This window comes from Chelonoidis abingdonii, chromosome 2, assembly GCF_003597395.2.
Source record: "Chelonoidis abingdonii isolate Lonesome George chromosome 2, CheloAbing_2.0, whole genome shotgun sequence".
NCBI classification, from domain to species: Eukaryota; Metazoa; Chordata; order Testudines; family Testudinidae; genus Chelonoidis; species Chelonoidis abingdonii.
Window position 1 is genome coordinate 219,785,215 of NC_133770.1, and position 22,451 is coordinate 219,807,665.

General features: G+C 38.8%; 1 protein-coding gene across 2 annotated transcripts in view; it reads right to left on the minus strand.

The window, feature by feature from the left end:
* Positions 1-779: 779 nt before the first annotated feature.
* The window catches only part of CHST9 (carbohydrate sulfotransferase 9), a 126,510-nt gene continuing 104,838 nt past the window's right edge, over positions 780-22,451 (minus strand). For both annotated transcript variants that reach the window (XM_032799041.2, XM_032799039.2), the window contains exons 3-4: positions 20,050-20,087; positions 780-2,298 (exon numbers count right to left, since the gene is read on the minus strand). In XM_032799041.2, the coding sequence (XP_032654932.1) occupies positions 1,201-2,298; positions 20,050-20,087 (1,136 nt within the window). In that variant the 3' untranslated portion in view covers positions 780-1,200. The remainder of the gene's footprint in view (positions 2,299-20,049; positions 20,088-22,451) is intronic.

A 22,451-nucleotide genomic window follows, 5' to 3' on the forward strand; every position in this document is an offset into this window, starting at 1 on the left:
ATGCCCAGTGATTTTAGTTCCTTGTGGAGCTTGACAACTCTCCCCAACCAGCCAGCATACAATCCCTGGCTCACAGAGATTATATAATAGTTATACAGTTAAATACAATAGTCTCAAGATATACCTGGCTTCATTCTATCTGTCACAGACAGGGTATTCCGCCCTCTTGCCCCCAGGTTCCACTCCTTTATAACCAGGATGATGGGATTTTATACTCAAATTCCATAAATCTGCCTTGGGGATTACAGTGGCCATTTCCCTTTCCATCACTTCAGAATGCTGCATCCTCCATCTTTCTGAGGTTTGCTGCTTGATGGCCCAAACTCCGCAAAGGAGAGAAAAGGTAATAGAACACAGAGCACAACCAGTGGCATTCTGCTGGAAGCGTCTGTTGCAACAGAGCAATTCCTACTGAACTGTGATCATGGTTACCAATGGTCCTGAAATAATGGGTGCATACCTCACGTGCAACAGTTAGCAGGAGGCATGGCTGGAGGATTTACCACTGTCTGTGGAGGTGGATAATAGCCATTGCACTGATGTTACCTCCACAGAAAACCTCTACAGATGTTCCACAGCCTCCACCCTATGATTCTGCCCAGACACTGAGGATGGGCAGTAAGTTCAGGATTGGGATCATTGTGTACATCACATGATGGATTTCTATTTAATAATTAAAATGCCAAGAGAGTGGGTAGGTGACAAATGGGTATATCACTGCAACTGATAACACTACATATGTCTTACAGAATTAGCCAATGATTTTTATTAATATGCCACACATAGCAAAAAATAAACATTCAAAACACTCAACACATTATTCCTATTTAGACAGACAGACAGACACACACACACACAAATCCACGCTATTTTGAATGTTTTTCAACCATTACAAGAACATTAGCTGAGCTTATGAAACAGCTGGCTGGATTCCTGTTTCCACAATATAATCCGTACTCAAAAGCAGCTTTTTCTCAGACCTTTTAGTGCAAATTAGATAGTTTATAGGTCTCTTCTGTGCGTTGCTCCTATAATTTTGTGTCAGTTGGTGTCACTTTCATTTATAAAATCTCAACTAAATCAAGACAATTACACTTAGCAGTTACATTTCTTCCACTCAGAGCTGTATGGTAATATTACAGTTGCTGGTTTGAGGCCAAAATTGTTAAGTGTCTGATAGAATTTTAAAATCATTCAGAGCTATACAATTGGCATCGTATAATTAAACATTAAATAATCCAAGTAATAAAAATCATAGGTCAACTGTCTCTCTGTATCTGACAGCAACTTTAAGTATTGTCTCACTACTTCCATATTTGTTCTTTCATCGGAGGAATGTCTGTCTTTGAAATTAGGAAACTTCAGCTCTGCTGGAGCACCTATCAATTGCAAAAAGTAATTGGCATCTTCCTCTAGAGTTTCGAATTTTCCTATGAAATCATAGTTGATGAGGCAGGGATAGCAGAGTTTACTAATCTGCTCCCAGTGTATGTCCATTCCTACTGGGCGCTGGGAATCTAACAAATACTGGACAAATTCTTTGAACTTCACGCCTGATCCAGTTTTCAGTGCCTCTTCACGTGCATTAAGTCTGTATTTCTTAATAATTGCCTTTCCAAACACTGGGTGGTAGTAGCTGTTTGGATGTTCAAATTTATCCCTGAAGGCAGACACCAATCTTTCCATGGGGTCACGTACAAATATGGTCTTGGTGTAGGTATTTAAACGTGTCTGTATCCCTTTTAAGTCATAACTGTCCAATTTCTTTAGATGCTTTCCGTAGTGCACGGCATCATGGCTAATACTGTATGCCGAAGAGGCAAGTCCATTGAGCACCATCAGAATCCTTTTCCAGTTGGAACAGCCTGCTTTAGGCACTTCACAGTATAAGATTTTGTGTCTATCCTCCACATATATTCTGGATACCATACGCACCAGATGGGTTCTGAGCTGGTTGTCACTGTTGTATTTTTTACAGAAGTCATAAAGAAAATATCTGCGTTTCTCTTGAGCTTCATCTATGTTTTTCCATCTGTCACCTTTGATTAAACTTTTATTTAAAGGACGCATCACTGGTGGTAAATTCACTTGTCTAAGCTGTTTTAGAAAGGCTTTAGTCATCTTCTGCTGTTCAGATAATTGGTTCACCAAGGAGCTGGCTATCTCACCAAGAGGACTGGCTTTCTCCTGTGAATGTCTGCCCATGATTACAGTTGTCTGTCGCTTGTTGAGGTTAGCGGCAGCACTCTGATTTTTTGGTGCTGTGGCAAGCTCCTCTGGGTGCGAGAGCTTGGAATCCTGTAAACATTAAAAGAATGAAAATTTAAAGCATATTTCATCATTCACTTAAAGCATTATTAGTCTGGCAAAAGCAGTAGGGGTATGAAAAATACATTTTGTGCTAGCAGCTCTACTTGAGATGGGGAAGGAAACTCACAGAACAGGTTTACAGCCACTTTTAGAAACATCTAATTTAGTTATGATTTGGGTTAATTGATGAGAACAATATATGCTTTTAAGTTGAGCTTGTTAACACCAGATCCTCTTAACCACATGGGCTCCAGTAAGTCAATCAAAATGAGTATCTTTTTGAGATTCAGAACAGCTCTACATAGGGAGGTTGATGCACCTGCCCAACCTTGCTGGCTTTAACCATTAGGGCCCTCTCTGGTGTCAGCAAGGTTGAGAGCCCTAGTGTAGACAAGCTGATAGCCACTGAAGCCACTTTAAACCCTGGGTTGATTAGAGGAGCCCAGAGTAAGACTTGTCAGGATAGTGCTTAAAACAGTGTTAGCAGGTGGCGGGCTGACTACACTAGGGTTCCTGAAGTTCCGAACATTGTTGGAATTGAACTCTGTGTAGCAGCGGTGACAAATGTTTAGAACATTTCCTAGCGCAGACAGGCTTTAAGTGGCTGTGAGCAGTGACTCAGTGACAGCTTAGGCAAATACTCTGAAAGGATTAGTGCAGAGCTTTCCAAACATTTTGCCTGAATTTTCAGCTTTATTGCTTCCCACGACCGCGGACAGCAGGAAGTATGTCAATACAAAATGGCATCTTCCACACTGTGTGACATTGCATGGCCTGTATGTGGAAGACCATGCTGTGCGGAGGACGCCATTTTGCAGCGTGATCTTGCCCACACATGCGAGGTCACGCTGTGTGGAGCAAAATGGCCTCCTCTGCACAGTTGGGATCACCACGACCCTCTCTGCTGATGGTGCAACCCCACTTGGGGTCTCAACCCCTAGTTTGGGAATCACTCGATTAGTGTGTGTGGGGAGGTGTTACAAGGTGTTACAACCCATGTTTTAAAAATCTCTCCTAAGAGCAATGGAGTTTGTGAGGTCTATAGGAAAACAATGAAGTCACCTTTAAAGGATTTCTAACCTTTGCCAAAAATTGATGATTCACAAAGTAGTTGGTTTTGTTTTTCACAATGGCTCTTAACTGGGTTTTTTGAAAATTGGTAGTTTTGGGGCTATTTCAAATATAAAGTAGTGCCGCCTCTTTAGATTATGCATGACACCCATGAATTTGTAATTATTTATAGAGAGAGTACTGGATGGTATAAAGCTTGTGAATACCATTTTGAAACTGAGCCTACAGATATGTAAGCAGTTTCAAGAAGAGGGAGCCTACCTTGCCATATGATCAGTGAGGAAAGAGTTTCCAAAAGGGTCATTGGGGAATCAGCCAGCTCTATATTGCCTCAAACTCTCACAGATGTAAAGAGTCTTAATGGGCTCTGCTCTTATTTCTCTATTTGCCAATGTAAAATTATTGTACAGAATTCAGTGAAGAGGCAGGCCTTTTTAGTGGTTGGCAGTGTGCAATTTAGTATTTAAAGAATTACAAAAAGGCACTTGATTGTGCTCTGCTTTGGTCTTATCCATGATTTAAAAAAAACAAAAACCTTTCATATTAGACAGATGCATATATTTAGAGATTGAGACCAAGTTTTTTGCCTAAGAATGGGGAGGATTCAAGAGAGTGGTGCAACCTAAGAGCAAAAGAGGCCTGAAGCAGGGAATATGGAAGCAGTGAATGATTGTAAGTTCACTTGGCATTTAGATATCACAGTGAATGGTGGTGAAACAATGGAATTTCTCAATGGAAGAGAACCACAACCATTGCGGAATATAATGTTCTCTTAGAATACAGAGAAAGTAAATGCTTTTGGTCACAGTGGAAAAGTCTGTAATTTAAAAGATGCAATTTTGTACAGGAAATAGGGAAAACACACCTAGCACGAGGTGCAGGTAGATGAGTCTATATAACTAGTATTAAAGTTATGCAATGATGTTAAAATAACTGGACACTGTGGGGTTACAAAATCCTTAACCAACCTCTGAGAGAATTTTATTTGATAAAACACAGAAACAACATAAAAATATGGTGCTTTTGGTGAAAGGAGTGTCCCCACTAAGGCAGTGAGGGGACTAACATCTTCGGGAAGAGGGTATCTCCAATGGGCAATATGATTATTGATGTTCTTGCTCATGATTTTGCTTAAGATAGAGTCTGACTGACTAACAGCACCGATGATTTCAGTGTTTTCAAAACTTAATAAAGAGAGAAATCAAGAGGTGTAATGGTATCTCATGACTCCTCGTATTTGATCAGCAGCTGAGGGCCTAATGCTTTGGAAGAGGAACAAAGGAATTTGGATCATTTGGACATACATATACAAAAATACGTTTGACAGAGCAAATTTGAATACCCTTAGATAAAGTATAAGAGTTTTAAGTAGTATGATGGAAGATCATATGGGGAAACTTTTTACAACTGGAGAGCTGCCTTGTTTCCATCAAATCAAGAGAAAGGATAGACTTCCTGAGGTGACTACAACCTTGCTATGGACTCTATTCAGTTCTGACTCAAGAAACGGTCCATTTGTGACCCAAAACCAAGATCAAAGTTATCCTTGAGGACACTCAAAGGCGCTACAAGAGGAGGACAGGATTTCAACCTGGTTACCTCAGAAACTGAGAACACAAATATAGGGACCAATGCTGAAGTGTTTGTGACAGGAGTGAATACTCCATTGGAGCAGGATGGGCTGAGCCATTTGGAGGAGCCTCAGGTAACACTTCACAAGAACAACTTACACGCAGCAGGAGTCACTTGAAAGTGGTCCCCTCTCAGCAAGCTGAGAAGAAGAAAAAGGCTCCAAACAGATATGGTGGTGAACAAAGATGTGGGGGAAAATGATGACATCGGAAGTTTCGAGAACAAGAAAAGGATTGTATAAATATGTAAGCTTCTTTTTAATGCTTTGTTAATTTGATTTTCTTCTCCTGTTGTGTTCCATAGTGGATTATACTGTAGAGGTCAATAAATAGTACTGTAAGCATCCTGAATAATGACGTGGTTGCAGTGTTTGTTGCTATAAACTCAGGGTAGTCAATACGCAGACCGTTGGCCAAATCTGGACTGCCAGATGCTTTTGAAAGGACCCCAAAATCTTTTTATTTATTTATTGTCATTATTGTTATTTATTTTTTATTATTTTCTCTGGAGTCTGGACCTTGACTATACCTGGGCCAAGAAAATTGGACCTTGACAAAAAATAATTGACTCTCCCTGCTATAAACTATACTTATGAATGGGAATTGAGGGTGGGTGATTTTTAAAGGCACAAATGGCATCTAAAGCATCTAATTCTCAAGAAACTCTCCCCTGGAACTCACAGAAGAGATTAACAACCTCTGCATATGTGATAAATGAAGGGGGGGTGGAGGGAAGCTCCCTTTTATGAATACCCAGCCAGACAGTAAGTTATAAAGTCCCTCTTGGTAGCTGTTCTCTGCTTGCTTTATGTGTAAAGTGTTAACAGGGTCCCCCAGGTAAAAAAAGGGGCACCTGATCAAAAGAGCCAATAGGAAGGCTAGAACTTTTTAAAATTGGGAAAGCAGCTTTCCCTTTGTGTCTGTGATTGTTCTCCAGAGAACGGAGACATAGCAGCAGCAATGCTGTAGGCAGCTTTAAGTCAGGTATGATCATAAGTCATCAGATCATACCTAAAGCTACATATCTGGAACTCCCAAATGTGTAAGTAGATTAGGAATGTTTAAAAAGACATGATTAGGGTTATTTCTGTTTATTTCTTATGGCTAATGGACTCCTCTGTGCTAATCCCAGATGCTTTTGTTTGCTTGTAACCTTTACGCTGAATCCCCAAGAAAGCTATTTTGGGTGCTTAATTTTTGGAATTGCTCTTTTAAAATCTAGCAAAAGCCTAAATTCCAGATGTATTTTTTCCTTTTTGTTTTTAATAAAATGTACCTTTTTTAAGAACATGATTGGATTTTTGGTGTCCTCAGGGGTTTGTGCATGTTGTTTGATTAGTTGGTAGAAACAGCTGATTTCCTTTGTTTTCTTTCTCAGCTCTTCCCCAGAGGGTGAGGTGAAAGGGCTTGACAGTACCCCACAGGGAGGAATTCCCAAGTGGGCCTTCCTGTGTCCAAGGAGTTTTTTTGCATTTGGGTGGTGGCAGTGTTTACCAAACCAAGGTAAGAGAAAAGCTATAACCTTGGGAGTTTAATACAAGCCTGGAGTGGCAAGTATTAGTTTTTAAAATCCTTGCGGGCCCCCACCTTCTATACTCAAAGTGTCAGAGTTTGGATTCAGCCTTGACAGCATGTATACATAACTGAGTAATGAGCTGGGTTAATTGGTGAGAATAATAGATGCTTTTCAATTGGGTGAACTGTGCTTCAGAGAGAAGTTACATCAAGTATTTTTTTTTAAATTGCAAAATAGTAGTATACATGAAAGAGCTTCACGCCACATGTGCTCCTCTTACCCTCTCCTCCCCTACCCTGTCCCTCTCATCTCTCTTCCTTTTTCTTTCTATGTCGCTTATCCCCATCTAACTAAACCTATCTATAAAAAAATTTGTGAAACTAACAAGAAATTTGCAGCCATCACATTGTTCACTCTACATATGTGTTATACTCCTTCATCCACAACATGGCTGTCTTGTCTATTTCGATTGTAAGCTCTTTGGGGCAGGGACCATTCGCTACTCAATGTTTGTACAGCACCTAGCACAATAGGGTCCCCTGTTGGTTTGCTTAGGTACTACTGTAATATACGTGATTAACATTAATACGATAATATTATCCATGCAACACTGGCAAATCTAGCTATTGTGGCTCTCATGGGGCTGGGAGCATTGACTGAATGACAGTCCAGCCACATGCTCTGAAAGAATTTTTATGGTTTTGGGGCACAGTTAGATTCATGTGAAATGGGATAGTGTTTGTGTGAGAAACCATTAGCTAGCTGGAGGTCACAACATTGCCACTTTCTGGACTCCTGGGAGCTGCAAGTTTTGCTGCTGCTTTTTTTGTTTGATATTCATTTGTTTACAATGAAACAACAGGAACTATGTACATATTCCAAATAGAAGTAGATTGGGAAAGAATAGTCTAAAGTTTTTGTCCACCCATTTCTCTGTCAGGAAGGAAATAATTCATTCCTGGAGTGAAAATCTTTCCTGGGCTCTTTGAAGCCAGAACATTATGATCAATTTTTTTAAAAACAACCAATGATTTTGAATGCGTAAATGTTTGGGTGCCCAGACACTCACCTCAAAGATGTGAGCACCCACCACAGAAAACGCTGAGCACCCACCCTCGGCAGATCATGCTCTGTCAGTGTGCCTTGAATTGGGCACCCAAAAAGTGAGAGACGTCAAATCACTGGCCACTGTTGACAATCTGCATTTATAAAACACAAGCCTTTGGGTGCAATTATATATTTTTAAAACACTACTTTAAAAACCAGCCAACAATAGTCAGTAAGCAGATAATCCCCAGATTAGTCACTAGCTACAATGTTTTCAGAAGTCTGGTATCTCCCTACAGACATGAGAGCTACTGCTTCACTGTTCCTGGATGGTCAAAAAGACAAACAAACCATGGACTCTAATAGAATGTGAAAAGAAATGAGTTCTAAAATCACTGTGGAGAGCACAGAGTCTCTTGTCGAGATGTTTTGACAACTTGTGCTACAGGTTGTGTGCAACTCATCTGACAATTACAGTTAATTGAAGCATTGCCTCCTGCGCATTCTCTCTCATTACTCACTTGTGTTATTTGACACATTTGAAGGGAAGTTGTGGAGTGGCCATGTGTCTGATTTCGGTGGTAATGCAGAACAGTAGATCTAACCCTTGTTTCCCTTTCACTAACCAGACAAAGAGAGAGATTTTAAAAATAGCTTAACTAAATACAAAGGGAAGGATTTTAACATGGTCACAGTTAAGGTATTTGGCTACCTGCCATTCAGTGAATGTGCTGAACAAAAGGAATTTTGGGGCTGGCTGGATTGGCGCATGTAGTTTTTCCTCATCTTTTTTTTTCTTTTAAATACCCCACTCCTCACTCATTTACAAAATTGTTTCTCCTTACTGTAGTAGCAATAAGCTGCAAAGACCCACATTCATGCACATGATGCTGTCCTTCCTCTCAGTGCCTTCACAAACCACTGGGTGGAAAAGATAGAAAGACTAATGCTAAGAATGGTTAAAATTCATCCAGTTATGTGATTCGGTAGTTATAGAACACACTAGGAGGATCCCATCTCGACTGTTCTCAATTATAGCATCCTGCCATGCAAAAAATATAATGATGTCTTGGGAAGGGTGATATTCCAGGGCCTGATTTTCAAAAATGTAATGAGTTGTAATACAGACACCATTGTGCCTCAAATATTTCAGTCCTGGATCTTGCTCTATTAACAGGAACAGTAAAATTAAGAGCCTGACAGAAAGAGTGGATCTGAGTCTGGGAAAGAGTGGATTTGACATAGAGAGGGAAAGAAACTGTTGTGTAGTGTTCTTCTGCACTGCTAAATAACTACAATTCCAGGGTCAATGAAGTGGTTTTTGGTTGTCAAAATTTAGCTACAGTATCATCTCGTACACCATCACACTCTCCTTCTCAAATGTTCTTTCATCATCAGCTTGAGCTGACTGCATGAGTAACCTGGGAGTAAATTTTACTGTAGGTCTGTGGTACCTGCATCTGCTTATCATAGGGTTGAGTTAGCCCATATCTCCGGCCAAGAGAATGGGACAATCTACTGGTGCTATATCTCTGAACAGCCAGTAAATACTTCGTCAGTTGTTTTTGTGCATCCAACACTACATTGCATCACTTATGATCAGAGTTGGCTAGAAAACATCTCTCAGAATGAAACTGATAAAAATCAGAAAGTACTGAAAATTTGTTTGCGTTTTCCGATCAGCTCTATTTCTAAGGAGGCTTGTGTTCACCAAGCTCAAGACTCCTGCAGAGTTGTACCAGGGACTTAGAAAAAAGAAATCAAGTTAGGTTGTGCATATTTATAGAAGTTTAGTTATTACAGGGAAAAAATCAGTGACATGATAGAAGTAGGAGCTACAGTATAATGTGAGGTTGGAAAAGTAACAGATGGAGCCATGGGTCATAAACTTATTGTTTCAACTGAGAGTTTCAATCCAAGATAATCTCAAGCGCTATGAAAGCTTAGTAAGGGCTGAAAAAATGTATATACAAGGACTCTCCAGAATGCTTCCAATGGGGGGGATAGGGAAGGGACTGGTAGGTCACTGAGTTATTGCATGCTCTTTTTTGCCTGAGTTCTAATCCTCATGTAGGTCATAGCTAAAGATTAGTTTGGTAGCTTTTTCTCAGTCTTCATTGATTTAAATCATAAAATGACCACATAATTTGGCACAATTAGAAATCTCTCCTCAGAAAAGGTCAGGATTGTGATAGCTGGGGTCAGAATTAACATGCATTAGCAGTGGTATGTGGAGGGCTTGCATAGCACCTTCCTCCAACATATTAGACTGAAGCCCCTGCGATTATAGACACATAGAAATAAGTTCTATAAGCCTGCTAAGAGTAGTGGCTATTCACAGTCTTTTGGTACCAGGAAAATATTTGCCAAGAATAACTGGCCATGGTCAGAGAACAATTATTACAACAGACCCAATAAATAAATATACACATTCCTCACATAGAAATTCTGCAGTCTAGTGTTAGTGAGCTTAAACAAATCCCTGTAACAGCTCTTGAAAGAGACTGACTAACCTACAAAGAGTTGGTCACAGATGTATGGTAAAAGATTGCTACTCTTTTTGGTATCTTATTAACTTCACTGACTTACAGTTTATTAAGGGTAAGTCTCTGATGAGAGCAATATGAAAACTACTAGCTCATGCATTCTATATATAAATCAAGGGCTGCACTGACAGGAAGCAGGGTGGCATAGCTCAGTGGTTTGCACACTGGCCTACTAAACCCAGGATTGAGAGTTCAATCCTTGAGGGGACCATTTAGGGGTCTGGGGATTGGTCCTGCTTTGAGCAGGGGGTTGGACTAGATGACTTCCTAAGTCCCTTCCAAGCCTGATATTCTATGAAGGGGAACTGGTGGTACTCTTCTCTCAAGCCTCACCAAGCTCACACATGTCCTGACACCTCCCTGGTCAACCCTTCCCTTCTGTCCTCTTCTCATCCCCTCTGGTTATACCTCTCAGTCACTTGTTAGTGAGGCTCTCTTTCTGCCAGTCTTCTCTAGAAGCCTAATTTTTCCAAAAAACTCTGCTTACAAATTCAAAGGGGAATAGCCACCAATGTATCAAACTGTGTTTTAGAGAGGAACATTTTTGTTTCACATTTCTATGGACAGACACCAAGTGGAAGGGACTTGAAACAGGATGCTGTGCCTTTCTTGTCTAGGTCACTTCTTCTAACCTGGCACAGGGACACGTTGTGGAAATGCTCTGACCATTCGAAAGCTTCCAGGGGTCTGTATAAAATGAGCTAGTGGTTTCAAGCCAGAGGGAGGAAAGATGGTTTGTGGTTAAGACTGCTACTCGAGCTCTGGGTTTAATTCCCACTTTTGCCACAGCTATAAAATGGGGATGATGCCATCTACCTCACAGCAGTGTAATATTCATTAGTACAGCACTCAGATACTACAGTGGCAGTAAGGAGATAACACTATAGGAACTAGGTAGCAATATCACAGAATCCTCCATTATAATATATATTAATTGGTATCTTTGTGGGCACTCCTCAGCAGAAGCACCAATATCAATGAATCAACACGTGAAATCTCCTCTCTCATCTCCAGAGGTTGTCCTCTAGATCAGAGCTGAGGCATCTAGTCTAAGTAAATGTGTTCTCCTGTTGCTTGGACTGTTCCTATTCTGTAAATGGAAGAGGACTTAAATGAATATTAAACAACACCAAATACACATTCAAAAAGATTTGTCAAAGATATATTTGGGGTGTGGGGTGGAGACACCTTTGCACCGTTACAAGGGAAGGTAGTTTGAATTTTCTGTAACTTTAGCATGATAATTCACATGCTGGAACTCCTGTTGGTATCTGTTTCAGGTTCCTGAGAAAAACAAAGCAGGGCAGCAATGAAATGGGCATGGGGGTGAGGAGTAGATAGTGTTTGATATATTTATTTACAACACTGATAAGGTTGCCCGATGCTTCCTATTATAAGATCCTGTTTGCAGTTGCTTATAACTTCACCAGACTAAACATTTGGGCTGATATTTTCCATGCTAGGTGTGTGCCTCAGGGTGAATGTTGAATAATTTCAACTAAAACTGTTCAGACACTTCTGAGAAAACGGCTAAAATACACTGTTTTGCCCATGTTAAAAAATTCTGGCAATCTTGTGTTTGAAAATCTCTAGCACCCCCATGCTTTGGAGCAGGGACTTGAAATTTGGCAAGGAGGTGCTCTTTGGGTCAAGGATGCACATTTTGCTTTCTCTGTGAAAATCCACCCAAATTTGACCAAATTATAAGCCTCTGAAAAACTGCAGTTTGTACATGCTCAAAGGAAACTTGTTAGAGTTTAACAGCTAAATTTCATCCACTATAGTATGCATCTGCCTGGGGCTGAGCAGGTGGTCACTAACTTTGTATTCATTTTCTTGGTGCCCAACTTCAGACCCTGGGGTCTGATCTGCAGATGTGCTGGGCACTCACACCTGCGACTGAAGTCAATGGGAGCTGCACTTTGAATGCATAAAATGCTATATAATGAAAAGCACTCTGAAAACTTAGATCCCAGGCATCTCAAATTGGGCATCCAGAATTAGTGGATACTTTGAACCTCAATTGCTCTGTACTTCAGTTCCCCATTTTACAGAGGTGAAGATAAATTCATTTGTGAAGCACTCAGTTTCCATAGTGACAAGCACCATAAAAAAAACCCATGAGGAAATTAATAACTATGTCTTCAGAGCAGGGTTTGAACAGAGTGCAGTAAATAAGGCATGGGAGCACACCTGAAACAATGAATAAAAACAAAATAATGAATACCTCTCATTAAGTGAGCACCATCTGTTCTGTGCATTGAATGAGGTAGGGATACTATGGAAACAATAGTATAGTATCATGTAATTAAAGACTTTATCATAATGCATTTGCAAAAGTGAGCCAAATTAAGGCTGCCGGAGAAACCTTAATTCTGGTGTTTTCTAAATGAGTGCTTGACTTTGCATCTTTAATTTCTTTTTAACATAGTTTTTGTGTGTATAATATCACCATATTTGGCCTGCTAAACCCAGGATTGTGAGTTCAGTCCTTGAGGGGGCCATTTAGGGAACTGGGGTAAAAATCTGTCTGGGGATTGGTCCTGCTTTGAGCAGAGGATTGGATTAGATGACCTCCTGAGGTCTCTTCCAACCCTGATATTCTATAAAATCTATATATTATCAAAATACAATGTAGCAAATACAATTCTGACTACGTCTGTTACAAGTAGTTCAAAACTATTTCTGTAACATTTGTATTACTCGGCCAGAGTTTTCTGATATCAGGATGCTGCCAACTAATAGGAAGTTTATTTCTGACAAATGTCACAATTTTACAAAAAAACCCGAAACAGCTATTTCAGTATCTGCAGTATTCTCCCTTGTATTTCTCTATGCTCATTATCCAAAATAGAGATACTGGCTCACAGGAAACCTGACCCGCTAATTCAATACAACCAGCAAGCTTTTGCATATGATCACGATATGTCAAATTACCGTCGTGATTCTCACACCACCAGCATACATCACTATCCAGTAAACCACATCTGAATCAGTGCAAAAGAGTCCCATCAGTTCGGTGTATGATTTTAGCTTGTTGCATTTTCATTTCAGACTCACTAGTAGGTCAATATATTTGACCAGTGTTGTTTATCAAACTTGCACTCTTATCTCTATACAAGGCTAAAATCCATAAGCAGGGGAAAGTAGCCTAAGCAACATCAAATGAAATTTTGACACCAGATAAGAGGATGATTTGAGTTTCATTATGGAAAATGCTATAGAGATGACTCTAGTGCTCTAGGCAAGCAAAAATATTTCATGTCTACAATGCAGTAGTTGGCATACTGCGCACATCCCTATTATATGTATATAAGGACCTTAGATCTTAGGAAAGCATAAGTTTTTAGGCAATCTTGAGTCAGGAAGTTTAGTATATTACACATTAATCTTTTATTTGAGCTAAACAGATGAGATTAATATGTAATCTCTCTTTTTTCTGTTTAGATAATTTTACTTGCCTTTGTGCTTTAAGCTACGGATGGCTCCCATTTGTTGATAAATGTATTTCTGGAAGTCATTTACTCTCAGGTACACTGTACTTAAGGTTAAGAAATAACCTTTACAATACTAGTCATTTTAGGAAAAATAAAAACAAACCCCAAAACAAAAATAAATGTTGTCTCTTTGTCTTGCATGTTCATAACTCAAAGCACGCAGGTATTTTTGATCCCATTTTACTTTAAAAGCAGCTAGTTATTTTTCACAGACGCACTTTAGTCCATCTAGTATTTTAGAAAAAAACTGGATAATAATTCAATATATAACATTTCATAACTGTATTAATATCAAATACATTTAAAAACACAGCTTAATTTCTAAATATTAACATCTTAACAATACATCCAACCCCCAGATTTCAACACTCAGACAGGCTCTTCTTTGTCTAAATTGACAATAAATGCACCTAAGTGATTTTCTGAATGTCCACATGTGGGATTTGGACGTCCTATTAGGCACCTATGTTTAAAAACTGGGCCCATAACGTATAAAGTATGATGAAACAGCCCAATTGTAGCCATGTGGGATTTGAATCAGGTCCTAAATCATCTTCATGAGTCTTTCTAAGAGCATATTTTAGGCTGTGAACATTAGGGCAACAAAAAAGCAAAAGTATATAAAATGGGGGGAAGGGAGAAGCTCTTTTGAGAAGAGAGGCACATAATGTAATGCAGCAGCTCTATGAACACAACGATATTTTCTACATTAGTTGAGGATGTGGTAGGTTCCACAGGGATCTTTTCTTGGTCAACAGAGACCATTCCATTCTTATCTGCAGGTAAACACACTTATCTATCTGCAGAAACAAGACATTCTGTTCTTTTAGAAATAGCACTAAGAGGTTCAAATGAAAACTAGGTACAAATGAAGAATATTGATATAAATTCTGCAATGACAAATTCCACTTCCCCCAATTGCTTTGAAAGAGAATAAGTTCTCTAGAGGTCTCAAAGCCTATATATTTTCTGTCAATCACACTAAAGTTGAATGACTATCTTAAAAAAAAAAATGTAAAAAAAGATAAATAAGATTGTATAGGAACCCAGGCTGGCAAGGAGCCCAAACACATCTCTGGTTATATGCAGTCGTACACCAAGAAATTCATACTAACACTAAGGGTACATCTATAGTACCCGCCAGATCGGTAGGGTAGCTCATGGGGCCCCCATAAACCACAATTAAATGTTAGTTTAAGTATCAGCAATTTCACCAAGATTTCTGTTACTATGTATCTTCCAAATCAGCTTAACCTTGCATAACAACTGTGGTACTCCTACAAATCTTATTTCTCATGTGTACTTAAGGGTTAGGGTTGACTTTTATTGTTTGATGGCTATTGCAGCATCAAACTTGGCCTCATTTTGTTTGTCAGTGTACCCATTATTGTAATGGCGACGGTTTTATTGTATTCTCCATTATTATGATTGTTTGCATTTGTGTTTATGTTATATCTGGTGTTTAGTCAATTGTAATGGTTTTAGTTATATTCACCTTGTTATGATTGTTTGGTCTGCCTGCAACAGATCACCTGTGCTCTAGAACAACAACAACTACTGTAATGATCATAGATCAAGGGGCAGAGTGTTGTAGGAGCAGCAGTGATCTGTATGCTCTGTATAACCTGTATGCTGAAAAGGTCTGTTACACTATCCCCCTCTCTTTTGTCTCCTCTCCCTCTTTGAATACCTGTGAAGTGACTTTTCCCCTCCCTCCTGGAATGCTTGTGGGCTGCTTGAAGAGCTGGAAGATCAGAAGAGCTCCCAGGTAGACAAGGTGTCTGGCACTCTAATTAGGCAGCACTCACACACCCAATGCATGGACACTGGCCGAGGTGGAGTGTGACCAACCAGACACAGCCAAGTCATCTCTAGTCACAGGCCATGAGGAGCAGGTCCTTAAAAAGGGAAGGGGCCATGTGCTCAGGAGTGCACTCACAAGCTTGTACCTCCTGTGAAGGCCCTTCACCCAGACTGCCTGGCCAGTGGTTTGCCGCATTGCATTCCATCGTGCCTCGGGAAGACTTACCTTCATTGTGCCATCCATTGCTGCACTGTGGGACACTTCCCTTGAAGGATCCTGACATCTCCAGTGCTGTGCCTGTCCTGGGAGCGTGAGTATGTGAGTCTGAGTGTGACTCCCCCTCCCCAGCCCCCTTCTTTTGAGCTTAGTTATCAATATAATAAACATGCTGCTTTCTGCCAAACTCTGGTGGGTCACTAGTCCTCCCTAAGTTTACTAGTTGGCCCAATTTCAGGTAACAGTCTCCTTTCCTTTTCCCCAGTGGTACTTACCACACATCTTGGCTTCTGGGGCTGTACACAGACATATAAGTTAAGGTTGCCAAGGTAGTGTAGAGTAGGGTACGCAAAAGCAGAAAGCAAAATATTTATGGGTGACTCACTGCTGTGGAAGGATCTTGGAAGTGGCAATGTTAAAAAAACAGAACAAATATGGTCAAAAGGAGGTGGCTGAGAAAGCCAGCAGCTGGCTGAAGATCAAGTGGAACAAGAGTCAGTGAAGATGGCAAACTGTAGACAAATATTTTATCTCGTGGAGGATCATGCCTTGATTTTACATTTATACATATTTCACCAAAATTTGCTTAAAAACTAGAAAGAGCTAATGACGATGTAGAAATGTATGACTGTGGCTGATTGCAATGAACTTCTCAGGGTGTAAGTGTGGTTAGCATTTGGACCTAGCCATCGAAAATTCATCATTGTTCAGTCAGCAGGGGCTAACTGAAGGAGGAAGCAGCTCTGTAGCTTTTTGACCTTATTCCCCATTCTTGTCTGCTCTTCAATCATCCTGGCCTCGTTATGAACACCTCATTTCACACACTTGTCCCTCCCGGATTCTAATTTAATTCTATCACACATTAACATTCCATAGAATCAGTTCTTCCCGCTAAAAGTTCTGAGCCAGATCCTCAGCCAGTTTAAATTACTATTGCTGCATTGACTTAAAGAGAAATGCACCAATTTACATCACCATGCATATGAAATCTTTTACACTGTACTGAAAACAAACAATCTTTCTGCCATCAGAATCCATTCCATTTTAACCTTCTTTAAATCAAAGTGACACTTCTTCAAATCAAACCACATTCATGCTGATAGTCTACATTTTTTCAAAGAGGGTTAAAATAAGATTGTAAATTCAAAATGAATCTTCTCCAGTTTATTCTTGGAAATCTTCAAAGGGAATTAATATAGAACAGGACACCCCAGCAGCACCATTAGTGGCAGAACTACCATTAAGTGGATACATACTTGATTAAACAACCGCAGACAAAGAGTAACTATTAATGGAATGATGTCATACTGGAAGGAGGTCTCAAGTGAGGTTCCACAGGGATCTATTCTGGGTTCATTGTTATTTAACATCTTTATTAATGACCTGGATGTAGGAATAGAGAGCATATTGATCAAATGTCCAGATGACACACACGTACTCCAAACCCTTTGGAGAACAGAGCTAAAATTCAAAGGGCTCTTGATAAATTGGATAACGGGGCTATACAAAATGTAATTAAACAAAGACAAATGTAAGGTGCTACATTTAGGGAAGAAAAATCAATTTCACACAGAATGGGGGTTAGCTAGCTTGGCAGCAGCACTGCTGAGAAAGATCTGGGACTTGTGGATCACAAACTCAACATGAGTCACCAATGTGATGCTGTTGCAATATCTATATCTATATATCTATAAATATAAATAAATAAATAAATAAAAATAAAGCAAATGCAATTTTGGGTTGCATTAACTGGGGTGACCAGAGGTCCCGATTTTATAGGAAGAGTCCTGATTGTTGGGTCTTTTTCTTATATAGGCTCCTATTACCTCTCCACCCATCCTGATTTTTCACGTTTGCTGTCTAGTCATCCTAGCATTAACAGAGGCATACCATGCAAGTCACGGGAGGTGACAGTGCAGCACTGGTTAGGCCTCAGCTGGAGTAGTGTCCAGTTTTAGTCACTAATGTATAGAAAGGATGTACAGAAACTGGAAAGGATCCAGTGGTGAGCAACAAAGATGATCAAGGGAATGGAACACAAGCCATAGGAGCAAAGGCTGAAGGACCTAGGTGTGTTTAGTTTTACCCTGGCATGCTGACTGGCTGCTACACACTGCTTTGCTCCAACTGACTCTTGCGGGCAGGTTTTTTCTGCCATATACCTCCATCAAATGTGGCTACCACAGCTGCTGATCCATTTTCTATTCAGTAATATCCTCTTAATTGACCCCATAAAAAGCTGAGTCGTACTTAGCACAATCCCAAAATTAATATCAGGGGTTACACTGGGTGACTAGGCATGGAGTGTAGGTAGAATTGAGGTATCCATGCAAATAGATGCTTAGTTTTAGGACTGCAGCCAGAGTACACAGATTTAAAAAAATGTTATAAAGTAACCATTCAAAAGTGCAGTGATTATGCACATTATTCTGTGCTCTGATTGAATAATAGTATTCCATTTATTAGCCACTCCATATATGTTAAACATAGTTCACACCACATTTATGTGTATTCTGAACACATTATTAATGGAATATACATCTTATACATAAGTGTTGGCCAAGTTATGCTAACTGAACATATTATGCTCTTCTCACATTTCTGCTCTCACTTTGCAAAGCTGAAGTCAGATTTGGCATTAGCTAATAGAGAACTTGTCAAAGGCAAGATATATTCATTCTATGTCCTACTACAGGTTTAGAATGAAGGATCCAAAAGAGAGAGAAGAAAAGTACAGAACAAAACAACAAGTTAAGAAACTGTTATGAACTGGTGGGTTGGATTTTAGTGACATATTGAGAGTTCTCTAACTTTTTAAATGTGTATTTTCAAAGCACACCTTCTGTGTAAAGTGAACATGCTATGGGATAAGAATTGCTTCCCAGAAGAAGGGTGGATATGTATATCTCCTTTTTGTACTATCCTGTTTTTTCTTTAGACAATATGTCTGCTTAAGTTCAGTTATTTGATCTTTTGAACATTTTTAAGAATGAACCGTGAGTGTAGTCAAACCACAGGCTCTAACTTTCAGTCAATAAGTCAGAGTACAAGGATTTACATACTTTGCAGTTATTTAGGAAAAATAGTATAATCATTAAGCAAAATAAATCCTTTCATCATTCAGAAAAAGTGTACTGCTTAGAATATGTATACAGCTGGGCAAGAAATGGCTTTCCCATCCTGTAAATATTTTCAAGAGTTTGAAATTTTTCCCTGTCTTGAATTTGCACAAAAATTCAAACTCTCAAAAACATTTATGCACCAAAACAACTGATATTTTTCTCATCTCACGTCAGCCAAAACATTTTGTTTCAATAATTTCGAAAAATGCTGTTTTGATTTCAACCTTTTAAAAACTAATCTAATTGGCTTAAATTAAAAAAAACAAAACAACCCCCCCAAGAGTCAATTTGAACCAGAAAACCAATTTTTCATTTAAAAAATGTGAAAACTCTTTTTTTTGATAATTTCAAAATTATTTTCTTGACATATTGGGGGGAGGGGGAGTGATGGGGGTCTGGAAATTCATCATACCTAAATCTGTTTTGCAAACAGTTTCAGTTTAGATGAATCAGCTTTTTTTGATGGAAAATGATTTGTTGCAAAATTCCCAACCAGCTCTAAACAAGTAACTACAGCTTTCCTGGCCTTTTATTGGCTAAAACAATTCCACTTCAGTATAATTTTCAAACATATGCAAGTTCCTACATTTGGAATTGCTAGTATTGACCTTCATTTATGTACCCATTCCTTCTGACACAGAAATAGTAAATAAATATTAAAATGTTATCTTTGCAAACAGTATTTTCCCCTAATTGGTGCAGTAATAAAAAGCAGAATCAAAAACTCGTTTACTTTATAGCTCAGCCGTTGGACTCCAAGTATGACAATGTCACAAGCAATGTCACAGTTTAGCAAAGCAGTAGTGAAAACCTGTAGTTGTAATTAACGCCGCCCCCCAAAACTTCACATAGCAATGCACTATTTATCATTTGCACATAGTGCAGTAATACAACAACACAGATGTTTCATACCAACTTTTAGAAAGTTGTGCTCTCAAATAGGTGCAACTATCATTTATACAAAGGCAGCAGTTGGGCATTCTCAGACCTGGTCCTAGTAGACAAATTGCCTGCTGGCTTCGTCCATATCACAGAGCAAGATGACAAACTGGCACACTTAATTGCTCAAGATACAGGCCATTGCCTCAGACAGAAAGAAGTGTTTCAATACTAAACTCAAGTGAATAGGCAGATCTGTAGGGCAGGATGGGGGGACCTCACACCATCTGCCTGTCTTATGACTGACTTTAGCCTTTCCTATAAGTTTCTCACTTTCAAAGTTGCTAAAATTTTCCAAGAGTATATAAAAAATATAGAGTAACAAAAAAGTGTGCAAAATGGCACAATACCTGATTAATTATCTGTTGTTGTAATTTTTCGCCAGACACTGAAAGAAAAAAGAAACATAAATAATTAGCTGTAACTTATTTTAGTGCATAAAATGATCTTGCATGTAACAACAAAAATGAGGCAATCAAGGAAAACAGAACACACAATATGATAACCAACAGTGTACACAGAGGCTAAAAAAGGATCTTTAGAAAAGAAATCCAGCCAAAGTGATAACACTAATAGAATGGAGCAAATGTCTGTAACATTTAAGCTAGAGATTGAGAGCACTAAGGGGGAATTTGATGGATAGCCAACCAAAAATATCAAGACTAATAATATGAAATAAAGTATAAAGAGATCAGAATCATTAAACCACCAAGGCATAATGAGGCAAATAAAGAAAGAAGGAAATTGCAGCATAGCTAAGTAATTTATTTTAATTGATCTTCACCACACAGGAAGACGAGGAAAATGCTTATCCTAAACTAACATTTGAAGTCAATGGAAATGACTGGCTCTGTCAGTCACTCTGAGTATCAAAAAATTATTAAAAGGTGGTGATGAAACTATGGAACCGAGATTGCAGTAATGCACTAGGAACATTGTTATCAGAATTTGGTGGGAAGTAAAAATATTAGGTAGCTAACCTGTTCATAATCATATTCAATTTAACCTTAAAAGCATAAGAGGAATGGGAGATGGCCACTTTTGCACATCTTTGTAAGAAAGACCTACAGGCAATTAGAGTTGAGTAAACGATTGATTTTTCAGTTCAATGGCTAAACAAATAGATATATATCAGACAGAAAATTTGGGTTAGTTTAGAACCAAAATTGATTTTTTTGTTTTTTCACGTCCATATAAAAAAAACTGAAAAAACGTCATTAGGGTTGAACAAAATTTTTTGAAACAACATTTCCTATACAAAATATTGACTTGAAATAATATTTTAACATTTCTGACATTTCTTTTCCTTGACAAAACGGTTTGCCAAATTACACCCTGATTCACAAATGGTTTCAGTGCTCTGAAAAATGCATTTTTAGTGAATTTACTATTCCCCCCCCTTTTTTATTTTTTTTTGCCTAGCTCCCTGGCAATTGTTATGTTGTAATGGGATGGTAGTTTATACTAGCACACTGTGTCATACACAATATTCCTCTGAACCTTCTCTATAGTGTATTACTGGAGACAAGATACCAGTCTGGATAGATGTTACTTTATTCCACTGTAGGAGTTTCTGTGCTTCTATCAAAAATCACATATCTTTGTAGAATCAAACCTAGTCTCAACCTTCAGGTAAAAGAGACAGTAAATGTATCTTGCAAAGTGCTACCATACAGTAATAGTCAGAAGTGTGGCTAGATTAATTACACTCTCTCTGCTAGGAGGTACTCCACATCCTTTGTGGATGACCAAGAATTTCACATTCACCTACATCTAGCTCTACATATATCAGCCATGGTTTTCTAGACCAATAATGATGGGACTCCCTTTGCAGCCTGTCAGTATCATTCTTTAATTGGCCCAGGGGATTGCTGTTGAGTGACATTAGGCACTCCCTCTTCCAGGAATATGTCCCTTTTCATAAGAATTTCTTTGTACTGACATACAGAGTGTACAAAATGTAGATTTTTTTAAGACTAGGTAACAGTATTATGAATTTTTTAATGTAACACAAGGTATTATTAATAAGAAAAATGATCTTCTCCATTGATCTTCATCCTAAGGAGAAAAAACTGAAAATAACATACTACTGTAGGCTTTACCATAAAATGACTCTTATGATAATTATTTCCTGCATGTTGGTGTAGTATTTTTGTTTGGTAGATGTAAATGGTACTTTTTAGCTCCAAGAGGAAAAAAGGAAACATCATTTAGGGGAGACTTACGGTAAGTCATTCCCAGGTTTATTGAGATAATCTTTGTGAGAAATGGAATTAAATCTTGGGGCTGTTTTTTTTAACCTAGTAAGGTTTTTGGTAATAGAGGATTAAGGTGTATGTGTTTTAACATTCCTTAATGATATACAAGTTGATATACAAGTTGCTAGGAAAGTACAATGTTTGAAATCTCTGGTTGGATCAACACTATTTTGCTCTGAGGTTTGTGGACTTTGAATACTGCTGCTTTCCTGTTTTCTAGTATATTTGTTTTTAGGCTATTTTGATTCACTTTAAAGGAATTTTAATAGCTTTCTGTTGACAGCATGGACAGCTGGTCTTGAAAATTAACAAAAATTCACTTGCTGACTGAGGAAGGAAGTGACATCAATGAGTTTCTAAAGTCAGCCCAGAGGGAAAAGTGAGTTTTGTGCAAGTAACCTTTTCATTTCATTGTACTTACAGTGATGCTTCAAGATGCAAATTGCACTGTCAGTCAAAACCTATGGTATCTACCTCAAACAAGCCTGAAGATG